The sequence below is a fragment of the Bombus affinis genome, chromosome 6, assembly GCF_024516045.1.
Source record: "Bombus affinis isolate iyBomAffi1 chromosome 6, iyBomAffi1.2, whole genome shotgun sequence".
In the NCBI taxonomy this organism is placed as follows: domain Eukaryota; kingdom Metazoa; phylum Arthropoda; class Insecta; order Hymenoptera; family Apidae; genus Bombus; species Bombus affinis.
The window spans coordinates 15,704,962-15,724,971 of record NC_066349.1 but is presented as its reverse complement, the minus strand read 5'-3'; the positions used below and the strand labels follow the sequence as shown (position 1 = coordinate 15,724,971).

The 20,010-nt window shown below is 36.1% G+C and overlaps 3 protein-coding genes across 3 annotated transcripts; 1 reads left to right on the top strand and 2 right to left on the bottom strand.

The window, feature by feature from the left end:
• The first annotated feature begins 159 nt into the window (after window positions 1-159).
• On the top strand, window positions 160-3,864 carry LOC126917072 (ubiquitin-like modifier-activating enzyme 5). The gene is made up of 6 exons (XM_050723506.1): window positions 160-2,262; window positions 2,390-2,525; window positions 2,597-2,793; window positions 2,862-3,048; window positions 3,130-3,466; window positions 3,535-3,864. The coding sequence occupies exons 1-6, from the start codon at window positions 2,123-2,125 to the stop codon at window positions 3,651-3,653; spliced, it is 1,116 nt and encodes a 371-aa protein (XP_050579463.1). The 5' UTR covers window positions 160-2,122; the 3' UTR covers window positions 3,654-3,864.
• Window positions 3,640-5,359, bottom strand: LOC126917067 (actin-related protein 6). Its single transcript, XM_050723501.1, has 3 exons — window positions 5,111-5,359; window positions 4,068-5,039; window positions 3,640-3,981 (listed from the first exon to the last, which is right to left on the bottom strand). The coding sequence occupies exons 1-3, from the start codon at window positions 5,182-5,184 to the stop codon at window positions 3,852-3,854; spliced, it is 1,176 nt and encodes a 391-aa protein (XP_050579458.1). The 5' UTR covers window positions 5,185-5,359; the 3' UTR covers window positions 3,640-3,851.
• Window positions 5,271-20,001, bottom strand: LOC126917505 (dynein axonemal heavy chain 12). The gene is made up of 30 exons (XM_050724411.1): window positions 19,888-20,001; window positions 19,639-19,827; window positions 19,188-19,564; window positions 18,798-19,044; window positions 18,221-18,619; window positions 17,912-18,122; window positions 17,440-17,713; window positions 16,906-17,286; window positions 16,738-16,831; window positions 16,513-16,667; window positions 16,143-16,428; window positions 15,912-16,073; window positions 15,641-15,852; window positions 15,445-15,562; window positions 15,125-15,365; window positions 14,821-15,067; window positions 11,584-14,764; window positions 10,897-11,498; window positions 10,503-10,789; window positions 10,157-10,410; window positions 9,768-10,064; window positions 9,215-9,710; window positions 8,382-9,127; window positions 7,954-8,307; window positions 7,404-7,870; window positions 7,144-7,301; window positions 6,775-7,021; window positions 6,278-6,683; window positions 5,938-6,201; window positions 5,271-5,861 (listed from the first exon to the last, which is right to left on the bottom strand). Exons 1-30 carry the CDS (start codon window positions 19,999-20,001, stop codon window positions 5,511-5,513), a joined length of 11,817 nt encoding a protein of 3,938 aa, XP_050580368.1. The 3' UTR covers window positions 5,271-5,510.
• Window positions 20,002-20,010: the final 9 nt, after the last annotated feature.

Sequence of the window (20,010 nt, the reverse complement as noted above, 5' to 3'; positions counted from 1 at the left end):
GTACGGTCAATTCAATATATATGTATATATACATATATATATATACAAAATAATTTTGCATATGCATATATATATATAATACATGCACACACATATAAATGTGTGTATATGTACATATATATATATATATATATATATATATATATATATATACGTGTATATGTGTGTGTATATATATACATATTATATATATATATATATATATATATATATATATATACACAAACACGTAGCATATTATAAATGCGTACCCTATAAAGCGGAGTGTGGATTTGAATTTGAAGAGCGAGGTATGCTCTCGAATATTATCGGTTAAAGAGTAATGTTCGCTTCTTATTCTGATCACTGCGCCGTTTTTGCCTTATTATCATGTATTCAAAGATTTTACATGTATATATATATATGTATATTTTATTTTTCAATAATGCATAAAAAATATATATACATATATAAGTAACGCAGATAAGTGAAAATAAGTGGAAAGAGTATGTAGACGTATGAGATGCATACTGCGCTATAAATGTTAAAGATGTAAAAAGGAAATACTTTATGTACAAGTATAAATACATTTTATTTATTCTGCTTATAACTGTCATATTGCTCGAACGAGACAAATATCTAATTTCAAGACACTTTCACATGGCAAGAACGGCGCAAATATAATTGTTTGTCCAAATTTGATAATTCTTCCCTGTTCATACGTTAAGTTTACGATAATCTAGTTTAGTTTTATAGGAAAAAACTATTGAATAACTACTATTTAAATCTGCAAATTAACATAGACAAAAAAAAAAAATTAAAATAACGAATTGTCACTAATGTAATTAATATATTATGCTAAATTTTAACGTTGATATTTTATCTTGCAACATCATAATTTAACACTATTTTGTCGACAATGTATTATTAAACAAATATCACTAGGAAAGCCGTTCTGTCATTATCATATATTATAGGCCAGTTTAAAAATTTGTTTTTCCTATTTTGTTTAAGAACGGCTATATCCTGGTAGAAGAAAGTGCACCTAATATTTCAATATATACTAAATGTACATTCGAATTTTATATTCACTCATAATAATGCCAAAGCGATAAAGTGAAATTGTTTACATACTTCTTCGTTTTCTGTTTCTCTCTTCGGTTCTAAATTTTTTTTCTAACGCGGAAAATAAATTATTCTGATGCGGTTGAGGTATGACAATAAAATTAGCCAAAATGCACGGATCTACTTTGATTTAAACTTGTCATCGATCATGAAAGCATGAAAATAAAAAATTATCCATCCTGTATTACGTGATCACATGTTTTTAATGTTTTTCTAATATTTACTCTTAAAATTAGTGATACAATGGCTAAATAAATAATAACGAAAAGTTTCAAAATTTTCCTTTATGCAGGTACAAAACATTTGTGCATATATGCAGTGTAACAATAATATGTATAATTTACGATACGAAACGCTGTAATACTAAACAATGCTGTATAGAATTAATTGAAAAAAGAAGCAGATACAATTTTGTTTGTATTAAAAAGAAATAATAAATCTTATAATTATTGAATTTTTTTACTGAAATTAAACAATATCTCATACTGATTTCTCATTTTTCATCATTACCATATAATTACAATTCTACACATAGTCGTATCTTCATACATTTCAATTTAAATCTGTATAATTGATTTTCGAAAAAATTAACATTTTTATTACCTTAATGTAGGGAAAAAGTGGTAGGAATTTATAAGTAACTATACAAAATATTCTTTAATTTTGTAGCATACGTAAATACGTACTCTGCTTGGATAAATCAAGTAGAATGTAACAGGTTATGTTTCTAATTACGAAATCATTATAAAATTCAGTAAAAGTTATTATAAAATTCGAACATATCGTATATGAGATTAATTACCAAGTTAATAATTTTTATTGAAAACTGGATTATCCTCTTTATCAGTGTGTTATGTGTATAAAGATCTATATTTTGCAGCGCGTATCGTATAAGTAACATGTACGTATAAATACGTTGCTTTGCACCTGCAATAGAATAGCGTGCCATAACCGCAGTTGCAGTTGAAAGTAAGTACAGCTGCTTACATATTTTTGAAAATTACTTGTAATATCCATAATGGATGAAATTGATGGATTGAGGCAAAAAATCAAAGAACTTGAAGACAAACTACTTCAAAAACAACATAAAAATGCGTTTACTACAAGAGCAAAAATAGAACATATGTCAAGTGAAGTGACTGATGCAAATCCTTACAGGTAATTTTTGCTTATATAAAACTTTTTCATTATATTAAATAGTTTGAATTATAAATAGTTCAATTATATACTTTTTAATACAAAATTGAAAGAAAAATATCTTAATATTTCTTTGTCCTTTGATTAGTCGTTTGATGGCATTAAAACGTATGGGTATAGTAAATAATTATGAAAGAATAAAAGAATTAACAATTGCTATAGTTGGAATAGGCGGAGTTGGTAGTGTGACTGCAGAAATGCTAACAAGATGTGGAATTGGCAAGGTAACAGTCTTATATAAAGTCATAAATAAAAAATTTATCTGTTTCCTAAGTAACAAACAAGTAAATTTCAGTTGATTCTTTTTGACTATGACAAAGTAGAAATGGCCAATATGAATAGACTTTTCTTCCAACCTTACCAAGCTGGCCAAAATAAAGTAGAAGCAGCAGCAACAACATTACAATACATTAATCCAGATGTAGAGATTGAAACTTACAATTACAACATTACTACAATGGATCATTTTGAAGATTTTACAAATATCATACGGTACATAAACCTAATTTTTGGATAATTGTAATTAACAATATCTAAGTGACATTAAATTTTATTTTTAGCACAGCAAGTTTAAATAAAGGTCCAGTAGATTTAGTTTTGAGCTGTGTAGACAACTTTGAAGCACGAATGGCGATTAATACCGCATGTAACGAACTTAATCAGAAGTGGTTTGAAAGTGGGGTATCTGAAAATGCAGTTTCAGGTCATATTCAATTTATTATTCCTGGAGAGACAGCTTGTTTTGCGGTGAATAAAAATAAAAATTAAAGTATAAGCAAAGCATTAAAGCTTAAACTTGATTGGTGAAAAATATCATTTTATTTCTAGTGTGCTCCTCCATTAGTAGTCGCAGAAAACATTGATGAAAAAACTCTAAAACGAGATGGGGTTTGTGCAGCATCTTTGCCAACAACTATGGGAATTGTTGCAGGTTTTTTAGTTCAAAATGCATTGAAGTATCTTTTAAACTTTGGCGATGTTACCCATTATTTGGGTTATAATGCTATGCAAGATTTTTTCCCTAAAATGATGTTAAAACCAAATCTAAACTGTGAAGATAGGTATTGTAGAAAACATCAACTAGAATATGCATTGAAACCAAAACCAGAACAAAAGATAGAGAAAATAGTTGAAGATAAGCCTCTTCATGAAGATAATGAATGGGGTAAGTAACATATGGAAAGATAAAATATTAGTATATGATTAAAAAATTGATCGATTGCTTCATTGCAGGAATTTCTCTTCTTGATGAACAAGATCAACAAATGGACGAAAAATCTCAAATTAATCAAATTCCGTCTGAATCTGATGCTAGTCTAGAGGAACTGATGGCACAAATGAAATCCATTTGAGTTTTATTCAAAGAATTTACAAGAATAGTAATAATATTTCATACTAATAGTAATATTATTTATACATTCCACTTATATTTTTTATATTATTCGTATCACATGTAAAAAAAAGAGATTAATATATGTCGCGATATTATATACAATATACAATATTGTACACATATGTACAGATTATCCAATACAACAAATTTATTAAAGTTAGACATCGAAACGTTCGAAACAAAGATTTTGGCCCTCTTCCTCGTAATCCTCTCTAGTTACCAAAAGACTTGAAAATATTGGATCTTTTGAAAGTGTTTTACCACCATGCCATGCATATGTGATCGGGCTGAAAACAATATGTAACAATAGAATATGTATTGAACATCGAAATCTTTTCAGATGTATCAATTACAAAATTAAATGTTTCGTTACTTTTCAGGTAAATGCACATTTATCGTATATTCTGCAGGTGCTAAGCTTCTAACTTCCTTGTAAATTCTTTCTTGGAATCCAGGAAATTTTGCGTTACCTCCAGTAAGAATAATATTAGACAAAAGATGCGGCCACGTCTCTTCGTCGCATGCTTTCAAGCAATCCATAATTGCTTCTGGAATACCCATTTGACGAATACCAACATCCGAAGGAAAAAACAAGATTTCGGGTATAGCAAATCTTTCATTGCTTAAACGTAGAGTTTGTTGTTCATTAGGAGGTTCCGGATTTTTGAGGAAACCACGTCTTAATGTTGTATAATCTGGTAAAACATAATCTTTGACTATAGGATTGTTTTCTAACTTATTTTTGGCAGTTTCCATATCCTTGAAAAATTCTGAAGAAACAAAACAAGAATCCTCCTTCACCTGATTTATTACATAAGTTTCATCCATAACATGAAGCTGACGATAAGATATAATTTCTTTGAGGTGATTTGTAAGAAGTTTTCCACCCACGTCAATGCGTCTAATACCTTCTTTAACTTTGGTATCATTTATATATGGTACTACGTGTGTAAAGCTATAACCACTATCAACTACAATACAACATTTTGTATTAGGATTTTCCATTTTATATTGATAACAAGAGAGAGTAGAGCTATTGATTCTTAAAAGACTTTGACATTCGTATTCTTCAAAAAATATTTCTGTCATAGCTTCTTGAATGGTTGGAAAATTAAATAAAGGTTCAGTTACAATCACAGAAAGCTGATTCAAGTTTACCAGACAGCATTCTTTAGAGAATATATAATCCCACACAGTCTTCTGAACATCCCAATTGACGAGATATCCTTTTTGAAATGGTAAAATGTAAAACAGACCAGATGCATCTCGACATTCTTCGATTTGATTTCCTACAAAAGGTCTTCGTCGTTCGCTTTTCGCTTTCATTATACAATTTGGAACTAACCTAAAAATAAATCCGTTAATAATTGTACTCCTTTTTGTTCTGATTTAATTATTTTCTGCATCATAACTTACTTGGCATTGTCGGAAGCTAACCCAACTTTTGCGGTATAGGCACCATTATCAAGAACAAAAGTAGAACTACTCATATTAATAAAGTGATTAAATAATAAACTAAAATCCGATTGCTCTTTGTTTCGTTGTACAAACTTAATTAATATGTAGATGTAAAATATATATTAAAACAAGTTTCATTTATTGGCTAATTCAAAATGTTTCATTTATGCCTTGAGCGCTTAGAGAGACGCCATGTTTTAACTTCTTTTATGTATGTACTAATGTACACGTATGTGTGTATGTATAGGATATTCATTAAATGTTATACATTATACATATCACACATATGATTCGTAATTTTGTAATTAATTAGCTAAAAAATACAAGTTTAGTGATAAAGATCACTATAAGAGATTGTTTAATTGTCGAGTTGACAAAGGAGAGCCAATCCTCTTTTAATCCAATGACTAACAGGATAGTTGGTATTTAAGAGGATCGATAACACGTAATTAGTTGAATGTCCGGTCGTCTTAAGAACACCAAAACGCGCAGAAGTTATGTAAAGAGGACATTCGTATCGCTCTCCTACATGAATGGAATCCACTACTTTTGGTTTCATCCAAATGATTGGCATAGGTTCCCAAAGAACTTTTGGATAACTTTCAGCGAGTAGCATGCTTTGTATATCCCATCTTGCGCCGGCCAAATACATTCCGTAAACGTAAACGCCATCAATTGGGGATGTATGCAATTCATACGTAGGAAGTACCTAGAACAAATGACGATGGAAATATTTAATATCCTCCTCACCGCGATAAAAGATACGTTTGTAACTATCGTAAAACCTCGAAATCAAAATCAATTCTATCAATGGGTATCTTATATTTTCTCGCGAAGTTTTGCGTTGTTGCCGTAAGGAAAGCATGTACAAACGAGAATCCAGATATCCAAAACGTTTCCGGTTTATCCTGTATTAACCATTTTTGAAAGAAGCTTAACCGGTCAAGAAAATCGTTGATAAAGTTTGGCAATGGTTTTAAAGTTGGATAAGCACATGCTTGTACCCAAGACGGTGGAATTCTTGCGCTTAATATATGACTAGCTAGAATCTATAATTATATTTCATATTTTATTTATCGCTAAATATATATTATCGTTGTATAATGCCATTGGATTTCGCAATACCTCTAAAGCAGGAGTCATCACTATTAATCCTTTTACCGCTTTTTCTAGCATATCGAGAGATTCCCGAATCTCATGTAAAAGAATGTTATACCTTATCAATTCTTGTATCAAAACGGTATTCATCGATTCCATGTACATAATAGGATATTGTTTTTGCGCTTCTTCGATATCAAACAATTCAGGCATTCTGTTATAAATATCATCTTTTATGTTCAATAACATTTCGTCTTGCTTAGTAGTATCGCCTATCGTCACTGTTCCTTGAACTAACATCATGGATTCAAAGAATTCATTTGACAATTCAAGGTCCCGCGTAATCCCTGCGTTCATATGCAATCCAAGTACTTCTGGCGGTGGATTTAAAGGAATTCCTTGAATTTGTTTTATATAATCTTCGTATTCGTGCCTACGTGCATGTAAAACGGCACGTTAATCTTTCTCTCTTTTTACTCTACGACGATAAAAACCTGAGCAAAAAAATAGAAAAATAGAAATACCTCTTTGGTAAAGTGTATTCAGATCCAATATCCGCGAAGGCATAATTCTGGTCCTTAATTACATTCCGATTATAAAAATCTTGTAATATCGTGTTTAGGCATCGTCGATCTCTATCATCCGTGACTCGACCACCGTAATTACATTCACCGGTTAGATATATAATAGCTTTAAAAGGAACATCTTCGTAGTCATTTATGTATAGATGAAGTTGTTGGGCTGATATTTGAAGGTCCGATTCGTTGAAACCTGTGCATATAATTATCTTATACAATTTTTCTCATTGCAAGCATTTAGGTATGATGCTAGTGATTTTAGGAACACGAAAGAAAAAGTTAAAGTAAAAAAAAAGAAAAAGGCGTTTGACGGACCGTATTTTATGTTCCAACCCTGAGCGCCGTAATTTCGTCTTTCCTGTATTACAGCATGAAAGAAGCATAAAGCATATAGCAACTTTGAGTACGCTCTCTTTTTATTGAGTTCCGTATCAAATAAATCCATGGTTTTGGTAGCTTCTGCTTTGTAGGACCTAGTGATTGAATTGAGCATTCGTTTATTTATTCGTTTCATTTGTGCACGCTTGAAACATAGATAGTCGGTAGATTATGTTTAAATAGTTTGCTAGATTCACCTCATAATATTGTTCTGCAATCCAGTTGGAGGTTCGTTTGTCATTTTGACACCATTTTGTAGGATTGTAATTGGAAAGTGAGTGGCAGGATAGCTAGTAAGCCATAAACGAAAGTTGCTGTGTGTATTCGAAGGATCGAAGTGTTCGCAGATATCTTCCAACATAGGCATCCAAGAGGCAGCTAAGTGACAATTTTGTAGGCACACCCACTCGCCATCGTTTTGTCCTTGTTTAATCAGCTTCTGAGCGATCGGCCCTTGACCTTGACCGAGGGAAATCGAACGAAATCTTTCGTGGAAGTTCATGTTCTCTGCGAATATCGTAAGCGCTTCCATTGGATCCGAGCCCGGAGATAAAATAAAGATCAATGGTATCAGAGAACTCGATTCTGCGAACGATTTGGAAATGTCGAAGGGTGGCGGTAACACAAACTTCAAACCAATCCCAGCTTCAACGAATCGTTGTATCTAAAACGTTTTAGTGTTTTCGCGTTAAGTATAAGAGGATAAATAAAAGAACGAAGGGCACTATAATGGTCTGTGTGTTTTACCATGATCATCACTTTGTCTGTTCTGATCATTCTTGTGACGATCAATTTCTGAAAAGGTGTTAAATTCTTTTCCCATGGGTCTGGTATTGGTGAGTTTTCCGGATTCGATAAATCGTAATACTGCTTCCATCTGTTTAAATTGCGGGTAAAGTTTGATTGAAAATTGGCGAAGCTAGGTAATATATGAACTCTGCAAATTTCTCCCCAAGATTTAGGTGGAAGCCAGTTAGACGCTGGATTGTCTGGTATCGCAGCCAATGCGACGCCTCCAGATAGAAAGAATGTCATTTCTTCTCTCGTGATCGTGTTCTCCGATATTAAAATTGTCGTATATAAGACAAACGAATACAAAATCTGATCGGGGAGATGACACATATCAAAATTTTCAACTCAATTATATCGTAAGAAAGTATAGTATGTAAGTTTACCTTGTCCTTTTCAAATAAAGATCTACAGACATTTTGGTACAAGTTATAAGTAAAAGTTTCTCGCAGAAACGCGAGTCTTCTTTCGAGAATTTTACTTTTGTTCGCAGTATCGATGGAATTAATGTATAAGTTGATAAACCAAGTCAAAGAATATTGATACATAGGATCGATGTTGGGTAGATCGGTGATCGTATAGTAGAGAGCGGAACTATGTCTTGCGATGGGCTTATAATTTTGTCGGAATTCTTCGATTTGTGCCTCCGTTTTCTTCGCGGCAGCTTGCTTCTTAAATATATCGATAGAGAGAATTTTGGACGAGTCCAAAATTTCTATGGCTTCCTCGTCCTCCAATATGCTAGCTCCTGACGCCGATAAAGTTTTCAAAATATTATCCTCCACTTGTTGCAAAGCTTGTCTATTCGCGGCACTTTGAACGATTAAATATTCTCGCTTTTCCTGCAAATCGGGCCTCTCCTTTGCGACCACGATACCTAACAACTGATCTTCTAAAGCACCAATCGTTAACGCGAAATTGATCACGGTTATTTTGTTGAAAATTTCTGGTAGATAATGCGGATTGCGTAGTTTCGTCGTAATATACAGTTTAAACCTCAAACTGTATTCAATTGACTTTTCACCAAGCGTGATATACCACAAGGGACCCATTTTATATATTGCCTTTGTTAATATCGGATCAAGAGGTGGTGGCAAGTCTTCAAGAACGTTCTCTATTAATACCGGTTTTCCTAAACGCAGGTACATAAAGTAACAGTAAGAATGAATTGTGACAATATATTTTTCAAATAATACATATACATATGTACATATATTACCATACTCTAGTGCTTGTTCTATGATGTTCATGTAATCCTTATCCGTTATCTTGATGATTTCAAGTTCGTTTTGCTTCTCCATGTTGCGAATCCATTTATTCGCTTGACTCTGAGGATCAACGAACAAACTCCACCTCTTCGAATTATCCATGATAATGGCGTTCTCGGTGGAGAACGAGTCTCGAGGTAGCCCAAATATATTCCAAGAATTGATCTTTATCTCGGTGCCGAGTACTTCAACGAAATCGTAACTTTTCGAGCATGGGATATTCAAGCTGTTAACATAGTCTATCCATTTTTCCAAGTTTTCGATACGGTAGTTAGACGTGAACGGTCCCAGATACGCTATCATGCCACAGGAAATTAAAATATCTCCTGGCAAAGTATCGTAAGAACTTTGTAAATTTGCTGCTGCCATCATCCAACGATTTTTTTCTCCTCCCAAGCCGCTAATTAATTTTTCCGCACGAATCAACTTATTTCTGCAGTTTGTCACCTATGGAATCGCAATTACCATTTAGCATAATATACGACCCGTTTATGCCTCTGTTACCTCGTTTTCCAACTCGATCTTCTTGGCGAGAGTTACGCTTAAACGTTCGTTAAGAAGTTCTAATCTTGCGGTCAATTCGGCCAGCATTTCGCGTCTCTCGTTCAGAAATTTAATAGTATTTTCGTAATCTCGTTGCGCGCCTTCCAACTTCGCTCTTTTCGGTCCAACTACTTTGATCACTTCGTCGTATAAAACCATCGCTCTCACCCATTTGCAGAGACCTTCGGCAGCCGACGATGCCCTAGCTACAATTTTCGGTTCGAAGTTCTTATCGGTCATGTACGTCGTTTTGATTTCCTATATTTACCAAGATTCATTTTATGAGTTAAGCTTATTATATTTACGCAAACAAGCTGCAGTGGAGAATAAACGATAACTGACAATATGACCTGCATTATATGCGGTGGAATGTTGTCTTTATCGTACTGCCGCAAAGTTTCCAAAAATCTCATGTCACCTAATAAACGTTTGCTTGGAGTCCAGTAATCGAGCACTTTTTTACCGCTAACTGGATCTTCAACTCTGAGAGGAGGTATGCTTAACATCACGCATACCGCAGCCATTACGAGTTTTACCCCGGCTGGAGGACTTCTCATTGTCCTTACAACCGTTATGTCTGCTGGCTTTAGAGTGTTTAGAGCGGCTACGATCATGTAAAATGCAAAGTGAATAAAATTTATGAACAGCGTAACCGCGCGCAAGGTTCTTACGAATATGTATATCTATGTACGATACCTATTGCATCTTCTAGAGCTGGCAAAGCCTGCGCTAAATCCGCCTCGCATTCTGTCTTCAAGTTTCTCGCTATTTCGGCCTGTACATTCGCTACATCTTCGTCTCTCTTTACCATGATTCTTGCCTTTTCCACGCTGATATTCTCGGTTTCAATTCTCTTCATAGTATCGGCCGTCTCCTTGGCAGACGCTTCAAGTTGAGGCCGTAATTGCGAAAGCGTTACTCTCATTCGACCAATTTGCTCGGCCGCGTATTCTAATTTATCCAATCCGCTGATATATCTATCTCTGCGATACGCAAGAAGAAAGTATAAAATATAAGAGAAAGAAAGAGTGGGTAATCTTAAATTTGCATTCTTTTTCAGTTTCGCTGAATATTTATTCCGAACGCGTACCTCGCGAGAATAAGTGCTTCTTGTTTCTCTTTCATCAGCTCTGCATAAGTTCGTATGAGATCGAGAAATCCGGCCGTTGTGATGTAAGTTTGCCTACCCGTGGCATTGTAAAACCGAGTGCTAATATCTTTGGCGCAAACGTGGAAAAATTTACACGCGATCACTGCGTTGATCTTCACTTGTTCATCGATATTGATCGCAGTGGTGCTGCGTAGAGCAACCTGTTCGAGAGCATCCTCTGGCCATACATCGAACCAATCTATCGTGCAACAATTCACGAGACTCGGATAAAGTCGAAGTCTAATTCTGAAGGTGTCCCCGATGGGACTGAAGCATAGCATTATGTGTAACTTCTCTTTGCAACGATTCACGAAGAAGGCAAGGATCGAGAGTACCGATATGTCTAAATTTCGATCACCACCCTGAGCTGGTAACCGTGCCATTTCAATAATTTCCTGTCTTTCCTCGATAGTAAATAGATTTGGCACCTCGCCTGAATTTAACAAACTGTCGATGTCGTTCAGGAAAATTTCGCTTTTAATTTGTCCTTCGGTGAGTAAGAACACGAAGTCTTTGCCTGCGCCGCCGGAGTTCATGAGCACCTAAACGATGCAAATATAACACCTGCGTTTATCAAGTTATTATCAGGATTCCATTTAATTATGCCATTTCGATTAAGAAACGAACCTTCTTTATATCGTCCCGCCATTCCTGTATGCCATATGCGCTACCGATCTCTGGCTGGAAAATACCGAGACCGGTCATATTGGAAGCTAATCTTGTTAACGATTGTCTACCGGATCCACCTACGCCAACCATCAGTAAGCTACCACAAGGAATTACTAATATGCGGCAGACTTTCGCGAGATGTTCCAAAGCGTAACGAAACAAAACAATATCCATCTTGTGCCTGTGTGTAAGATTGTATTCCTCGAGACAAGAAATTGCTACTTCCGAATATTCCTCCATCGATTTTACTTCTTCGTAACGACGATCGCTCGGAATCGTATCTATATCCATGAAGGTACCAAATACGAGACTCCGTAGACTTTGTTCCGTTAACTGGTCGTTAAATTTTGGTAAATAATCAAACACCATCTCGAACGACTCTCTGAGATTACTTCCAACTACTTCTTTGATCTTGAAAAACAACCATTGTCGGTCGTTTGTATCGATTAGGCGATCACCAAAGACCCTTAGAGTTTCATGAACCCACAATTTTGTGAAATCCGATTTCGATTTCACGGACTCTTCGCTGATCATCGTGCAACCAGTTATCACTCGAGAAAAGTCACGTAAGTTGAAGAGATAATGGGACTTCGCTGGTGTCGGTCTAAGTTCTTTCTGAGCGTCCTGGAAAATGTTCATAGTGGCGTTTACAATCTCCATGATGGTCGGCATAACTGCCGTGGTGAAACCATTCCGTTGCAATCCGATAAACGCGATATTCGTAAAAATTCTGATGATAGTATCCTCGGTAAAGTTGTCGATGCTAAACAGGTTGAAATGCCTCAGGAATCTTTGGTATAATTCTTGTCTACTACCGCCTGGCGGGGCCATCGCGCAGATGAACATCGTATCGTATATATAAATTATTTCCGGTTGTTTCAGATCAAACCAAATTTTATGATCGAAAAATTGCCGGAGCAGCTCGATCGGCGGTTGGGCACCGAACGTTTCTTTCGCAGGCATGTTGACATCATCGATAAATACGATGCAGTGTGTGCCCGACAAAGGACCAAATTGATTTCTGCGTCTCTTGTATAATTTTAACACGATCAGCTCCTGCGTCTGTGCAGCAGTAATATGCGGAGTGAATGTAACGAAATTTGGTAGATAGTCTTGTTCGCTTAACTTGTTCATGATCAAATCCTTGATGTAGAAACTTTTCCCGGTCCCTGTCTCTCCATACAATAAAAAACGTTTACGGTGATTAACGTGCTTTAAAAACAGATTTTGATATTTTGCCGTGTCGATAGTAGGAATCATTAATTGGACAAGGCTTCCGGTATCCGAATACTCTTCTTGCCTTGCCAGGTCAGAGAAACGTCTCCACGCTCCTCGTCCTCGATACGTGTAAAAGCAATCGTGAATCAATTCGTCTGTTGGGATAGAGATCAGGGATTCGATGAGAAATTCGGGAAGCGGGTGTTCCTTCTGTTCGTTCTTCCAGAAAGTCAAATAAAACGCGTTGAATTTGACACGGGAAGCGTAATCTAACGTACCGGCGGCTCCCCAAACTATTGAAGTCAGTATAGATGCCTGTAGCCAAGGTACAATGAATTGATCGTACGTTTTTGGATTCTGTTCTACCGCGTCTTCCATCAACATTTCGAAAAGAGTCATCGTTGATACAACCTCGTGAATTTGACCAGCACTGATGGTTTTGCGGCAGGATTTTCGAATAAATTCCAAACATGGATCCACCAACCAATCGAACAGTTCCTGAATATTTTTCTCTTGACCTTCCTTCCACGCGGGATTCAGTTTATTTATCCAAGATTGAACGAATGGCTGCCAGCCAAGAACGCGCGGCTCTACGTATATCATTCCACAACGGGACACTGTGGCGGGCGATGCGTGTGCAAGATCCATCACTTCGAAGATCATGGACATCACGTTGGACATTTGTATTATTTCACCGGACGTTAAGCAAAGTTTTTTATTGTCGTCGAGAACGGTATTCAGGTTCTCGATCCACAGTGCATCGACTGGTCCGTCGAAAATAATCCATTTTCTATCCGGTGAGTCTTCGGCGGCATACGTTCGAAATATAACAGCGCATACACCGTCCGTCCATTCGGAAGAAACCGGATCGAAACATCCGTATAGCTGTCCTAACGTTATAGACTTCGGATTAATCGTATAATATTTCGTCATCGCTCCGTTCTCGTCGCCCCGTTCGTGCATTAAAGTTAGAGCATCGGCCAAAGTATGGAGAACCGAGGTCTTCCCACCGAACGGTTCTCCAACGAGCATAAATCCGTGACGAACGATCATCATTTCGAACGTTTGTATGATTTTTAGGAGAAAACCATCCACTGGTTGCAAGTTATATTTGTCAGCAACCTCGTAAACCGCTCTTAAAAGTACTTCATAACTCGGAGACGGAAGTTCCAATCCGGGAAACAGATCGGATACGATGCCTTGGAAAAGTGGAACATCGTGCGCCAAGAACTTTGGTAAATTCACATCGATCACGGATCTAAGTAGAAGCATGGACTCGTCCTCGTCTGGAAATTGTAGTTTGATGTTTTGCGCGGCTGTTAAGACTGTTTTCACAGCTCGCATGCCATAGTCGTAGTGAGATTGCGTGGACAGTTGCTCGGAGCATAACTTGTACGTCGTTACGATTTTCGTAGAGAGTTCTCGAGCGCTACTAAATCCAGAAGAGTAAAGAAATATTTCAGCGATCATAGCGTAATCCGGTACCATCATTGCTACGGTTCTGAATAGGACTTTCAAATTGTCTGGCAGCTCTGTACGACCTGCGTAGCCAGGGTTCATTGTGATGCAAACGTAAACGGCAGGATTTAATCTCAATTCAGTGCCCTCGAAGACGAACGATTCCAATTTAGCTCGTACTGCCTGGGTGATGGAAAGCATTTGCTGTGCAACTACAGATAATACCTCTAGTTCGATTCTGTTAAACTCATCGAAACAGGACCATGCTCCGCACGAAGCAAGACCTTTGAAGAACTTTCCCATGTTCTTATAGTCGAGACCTTCGGAGCAATTGAAAACTACGCATTGTATCGCTATAGCTCTGCTTAAATCTTTCGTCGTTTCTGTTTTACCGGTACCAGCTGGACCTTCCGGTGCACCGTTCAAGTGTAACGAGTATGCGCCGATTAAAGTGCGATAACACCTATGGAGTAGAGTCCCGTTAAATTTGTTTCGACAATTCAACACCTTCTTTCTTACCTATCTGTCAGAGGAGTAATAACGAGGCGAGGACAATTTCCAATGTATTCGTATGCATAGGCCACAGCTGTATATATAATTCTAACAAACACGTCATCTTCCCAATAGTAGCGCAATTGCGCTAACCAATCAAAATCCGTTTCGTTTATGATTTTCTTGTCTATCAATGATTTTACCACATCCATAGCATGCACGTCCAGAGTAATAAGAGCATTCAACGTAGTTCTGTTTTGTTTCGATAATTGTCCTAAGGATGGTACGTTTTATTTAATAACGGCAAATGCTTTAAGCGAACCATACGTACCTCTGACCAACTCAACCATCTCTAAGATTTGAGATCTAAGTTTAGTATGCAGTGTTTCCATCGTCGAAGGAATATGGGTCATGAGACTATTTTGAACTTCCATACTCCAATAAATTTGAGAAACGCATAGGACGACCATACCAGGCCATATACATACCCATATGACCCGTTTATTAACTTCATAATCAAGGTAGCTCATAAGGATTTCATGCCTTACTGATATCGACATTTGTTCTTCGACCTATAACCTCGAGACAGGTTGCATACCGTTGTATATTCGATTCGAATTTTGTTCCTGTAAATATGTTGTGATCGCATACTTGAATAAGCCATCGTTCTACGCAGCCTCTTGCGGCAATGGTTGAAATTTTTTCTTGCATTCTAACTTCTTCATAATCTTCGCTAAACATCGAACATATTTCCATATCTTCGTCAAATCTATCATGTTGTACTTTATTAGAAAATCGAAATTGTCATCACGTTCCTAATCATTAACATCCAACGAGGATAGTTTACCGCAGCTTATTTATCCCTTCGAATAATTTTCGAAGATGGGGTTGAACTCGAAAGGGCTCTTTTGTTTCAGACAGTATTTCTAACATATCGTCGTTACTCAAAAAGAAAAATCTTGGGAAGAAAAGTCTCTTCTTCTCTAAGTAGTTTAGTACTCCATCATTTACCTTTTCCATTAATTCATTAGCCTCCTGCATGATTTCTAGAAGACCCACCTGTGTAAATAGTCAGGTTACTTTAACGTTACGATTATTGCAACGATTCAAAAACTTACGGAACCGGCAGTTTCTCGTACACGAGGATCCTTTGCAACACCATTCATTGCGCTACGAAATATTCTGTCGACTTGAGCAAACAGTACTTCTTCATCGGGTAACTGTGCTACGATATCTTTACTTGAGAAGATGGGTAACAAATACATCCATTGTACTTGAACCTAATGTACAAATGTAAAAATTATATCTATAAACGTAAAGCGAATATGCCATGAAGCTTCTGAAAGTACTTTGGTCCATTCTTCGATCGTTGACTGTATTCGAAGTAGAAGAAAGTAAAAATTTTTAACTTCTTCCTCGATAAGCTTGACAAACGCGGAACCTCGCATTGTTTGAGTTTTTATAATATGTTCCTCCAATAGGGCATAAATATCATCTAATTGCGTCAAGATGTTTACTCCTGAGTCCTTATAAAGCGAAATGGTAAATAGTACATCATCCCATTCGCCGATCATTTTTGCTAATAATTCCTCGAGCATAAGTTGTTTTGTTGCGCTTATACTTATCGTTTCGTACCTTGATCGAATATAGACTTAAATCAATTGTCTGATGTATAAAACAAAGTGAAAAATATCTAATTTATAATAAAAATTCTGTTACTTTTCCAAATCTTCCATTAAATTCATATTTATAATTTTTCGAAATATTGTTCCGGCATCAGGAGTAAGATCAAAACCGGCTATAGCCGACATTTCGTCCCAATGGATTTGGCGGATCGCGGGATTTCGAAAAACAGCTAGCAACGGTATATATTGCTGTGTTAAGAATAATGGCAGTAAGAAAATATTCCTGACAAACAGCTGGCTATTGTGTCTTAAAAATCACCTTGAACCACTTGATATTTTCGATAAGCTGATGACAAAGTTTTAAGGGCGCCGGTTGTTGAAAAGGGTCCGGTTCGTCTGGCGATCCCTTAAAACTAACGAAAATATCGCGATGCCTTAACACTCGATATCTTTATTAACTAAATACGTTCGATATCGTATCCATTACCTATGCGGGTAATTCATTGCGATTTCCAACTTTATTCTTGTTTTGTACTGTTTACTGATTTTGTTAAAACTAGTAAAATAATCGGTTGCCTTATTTTCGATATCGTTTGAGTCCAAGTACTCGAACGGACCATCTAACCAAACATCTCGATGTCTTTGCCATTGGTAACCACGATAAATTAATTCATAATATGGCATTATATTTTCTTTCAATTCATTGATTCGTGGATATTCCGAGAGAGGATATTTGAAAAGTTTCTCCTCGTCGTTGATGCATGTTATTCTCTCATCCATACGATCTAAATCACGCGCAAACTTTCGCATATATTCTATATATTCCCGTATTCGATTTGCGTCATCCATATCGTTCATAATTTTCAATCTAAAATCAGCAAAATAATGATACAATATTATAATATATATTACCATATACTATTATACTATATACTATATACATTACTATATACTATAATATATATTATTATAATATATAGAGATTCAAAAGTGTATCAATTCTCCTATCATAGGGGTTTACCTAGGGAACATGTTTTCTACATCCGCGTTTAAATCTTCGATTCTTTTCTGAAGTTTCTCCTCTAATTCAAATTTAATTTGCTCATACGCCGCGCTATTCTGCTCGAATACCGGTCTTATCCGCTTTAACCAATGAATAGTGGTGTTATTTAATTCGATATGATCTTTGGTTAATGCTGTCATCCCGATTAATGACGCCATCATGCGCAGCGATAAAGTAATTTTTTCTTCTAACGATCTCATTAACGTTGATGCAGCAATTAACATATATTCACCTGAAAAGAAATTATATCACTTGATCCCTTTCTGTCTGGTACATTTACAAATTTTCTTCTATTGGGTTGGCAACTGAGTGATTGCGGATTTTGTCAATACCACCTAATGACAAAATCCGCAATCACTTAGTTTTTAACCTAATAGATTTCTTACTTAAAAAATCCTCTTATTTAAAAATGTTTATTTAAGAAATTTACCTAATTCGAGTAATTCTCTAGTAGTATGAGGAATGTTTAAAGCACGTTCTCTGATCATTTCGAACGTATCACAGATTTCAAGATTATAATTTCGATGGGTTTCGACCAACTTCTCGATAATTAGCCTACGTACTTCTTCCGTATAATAAAGAAGTCCTGCTTTTGCCGCGACTTGATGAATTATTCCGATCGAAAAATATTCGTGATCCGGCTGGAATAAAACTAGATTTCGTGAACTCCTATTACTTTCTTCCGAAATAAATAAATGTTGTGTCATATGTGCATCTATGTATGTGCATAATATTGTACCATGCCATTTATTTCTCGAATGAATTGGTTAAAATCTTCAACTTTGGATACACATTCTTGAAACGTGCGTCCCGTCCTAACGTAAGCAACGATATTTTTGTGCGTTTCTGGATCGAAAACAACTTGAAATTTGTTAGACAATTCTTCAATGTAATTACTGAAAGGTTGAAAAGTATCTTGCAAAGTCTCTGCGAGACGTCGATGCGTTTCTTCTAGATATAGTTCTGGTAATACAGCTTTAATGTTCTCGCACTGAATCTTTACACCGACCCAAGAATCCAGTGGCGGTAATTGTTGACCGACATGACTGATTTGATCAACTATGCTATGAAATGCGTGACATATCTCACGCATCGTCGGACTAAGAAATAGCTTGTTGTTCTCGCATTTTAATTGTAACTGCAGAACAAAAATATCAATGAATGTTTCTTCGACTCATTGTCAATTGCATATTTGAATAATGAACTTCAATCATACTTTACGAAGTTTGCAGCAGTAGCTGTCTTTGAACGATTTATCGATCGATACCAATCGATCGAACGATAAAAATTCGAAATACTCAAATAAATTGTTGTACCTTGAATAAAGGCACCGATTGTTTGTCTTTTAAAACTTGAAGCAAGTATTCAATAGTGTTTATCATGCGCGTGACCACTTGAAGCGCGAGCAAATTATTAGCGCAATTGAGAAAGTCTGGCAAAGAGGGCTGAGGCACGTCGTAAATATAGCGGGGTTGAGAAATTAATCGCACGATGTCGCTGTAATAGGTACTACTGATCATCAGCGCGCCTTTTTTCGTATCGTTTTCCACTAAATCCAAGAACCTACGATTGTCCATTATGAAAGGCTATTAACGTTCATTGGTTAAGTTTTATTCGATATACGCTAACGCGTGTGGGATAAGAACAGAACGCTGTTCAGTTCAAGTATTAATTTTTAAAAACTATATAATCATTACATATATCACCTGTTGAAATCAAGATAATCGAATTCCAATCGATATCGGCCAAAATTACAAATCCACTCTGGCATCAAGATATGAGCTTTTGCAACAATGTTCCTCATCAGTTTATGAGGTAAATAATACTTTTTTCTAATTGCGCATCGATGTTTCAAATACTTTGAATAAAATTCTGTCCGTCCAGCGAGTTTGTACGGAGGAATTTGTTCTAAATCTACATTACACACATCTTGACATTCGATGGCTACTACTCTTTTCACAGCTAAATCGTGCATCGCTTCGTAATAACGTATCTTCGTTTCGAGCATTTGCTCCTCGAAAATATTCGCGTACTTGCATCGTAACCCAGCCGATATTAAACTTCGTATGGTTTCTTCCTGTTCCTAAACGTTGAATCATGTAACGATAACGTTTGTTATACGTCAGAAACGACATAATGCATTTTGAAGTTACGTACAGGTAACAGGGTATTTGCGGGCAAGTTATTTGCAAACTCTTTCATCTTGGCGAAGTAGAAACTCTGAGGCTGTTCCAGTCGGCATTCGTTAATAACCTGACAATTACTTTCTTTCCTTTCATGACGAATCTTTGACTTCGTTGCCATTAATTCCAATACCTTTCGCGCATCTCCACTCTCATCGTTGATCTTTCGAACGATAATCAACTTTCCATTTTCGCTCGTTTTTAGAAAAATAGATCAATATACCTTTCGAAGTTTAATTGCATTTTTAGACAACTGCTCCATATTGCAGCAAAATTTGGTGTCAGATGTTGCGGTTACTTCGCATATTATTCTTCCCTCTTCTTCCGTGTCTGGCATCTTTAACTT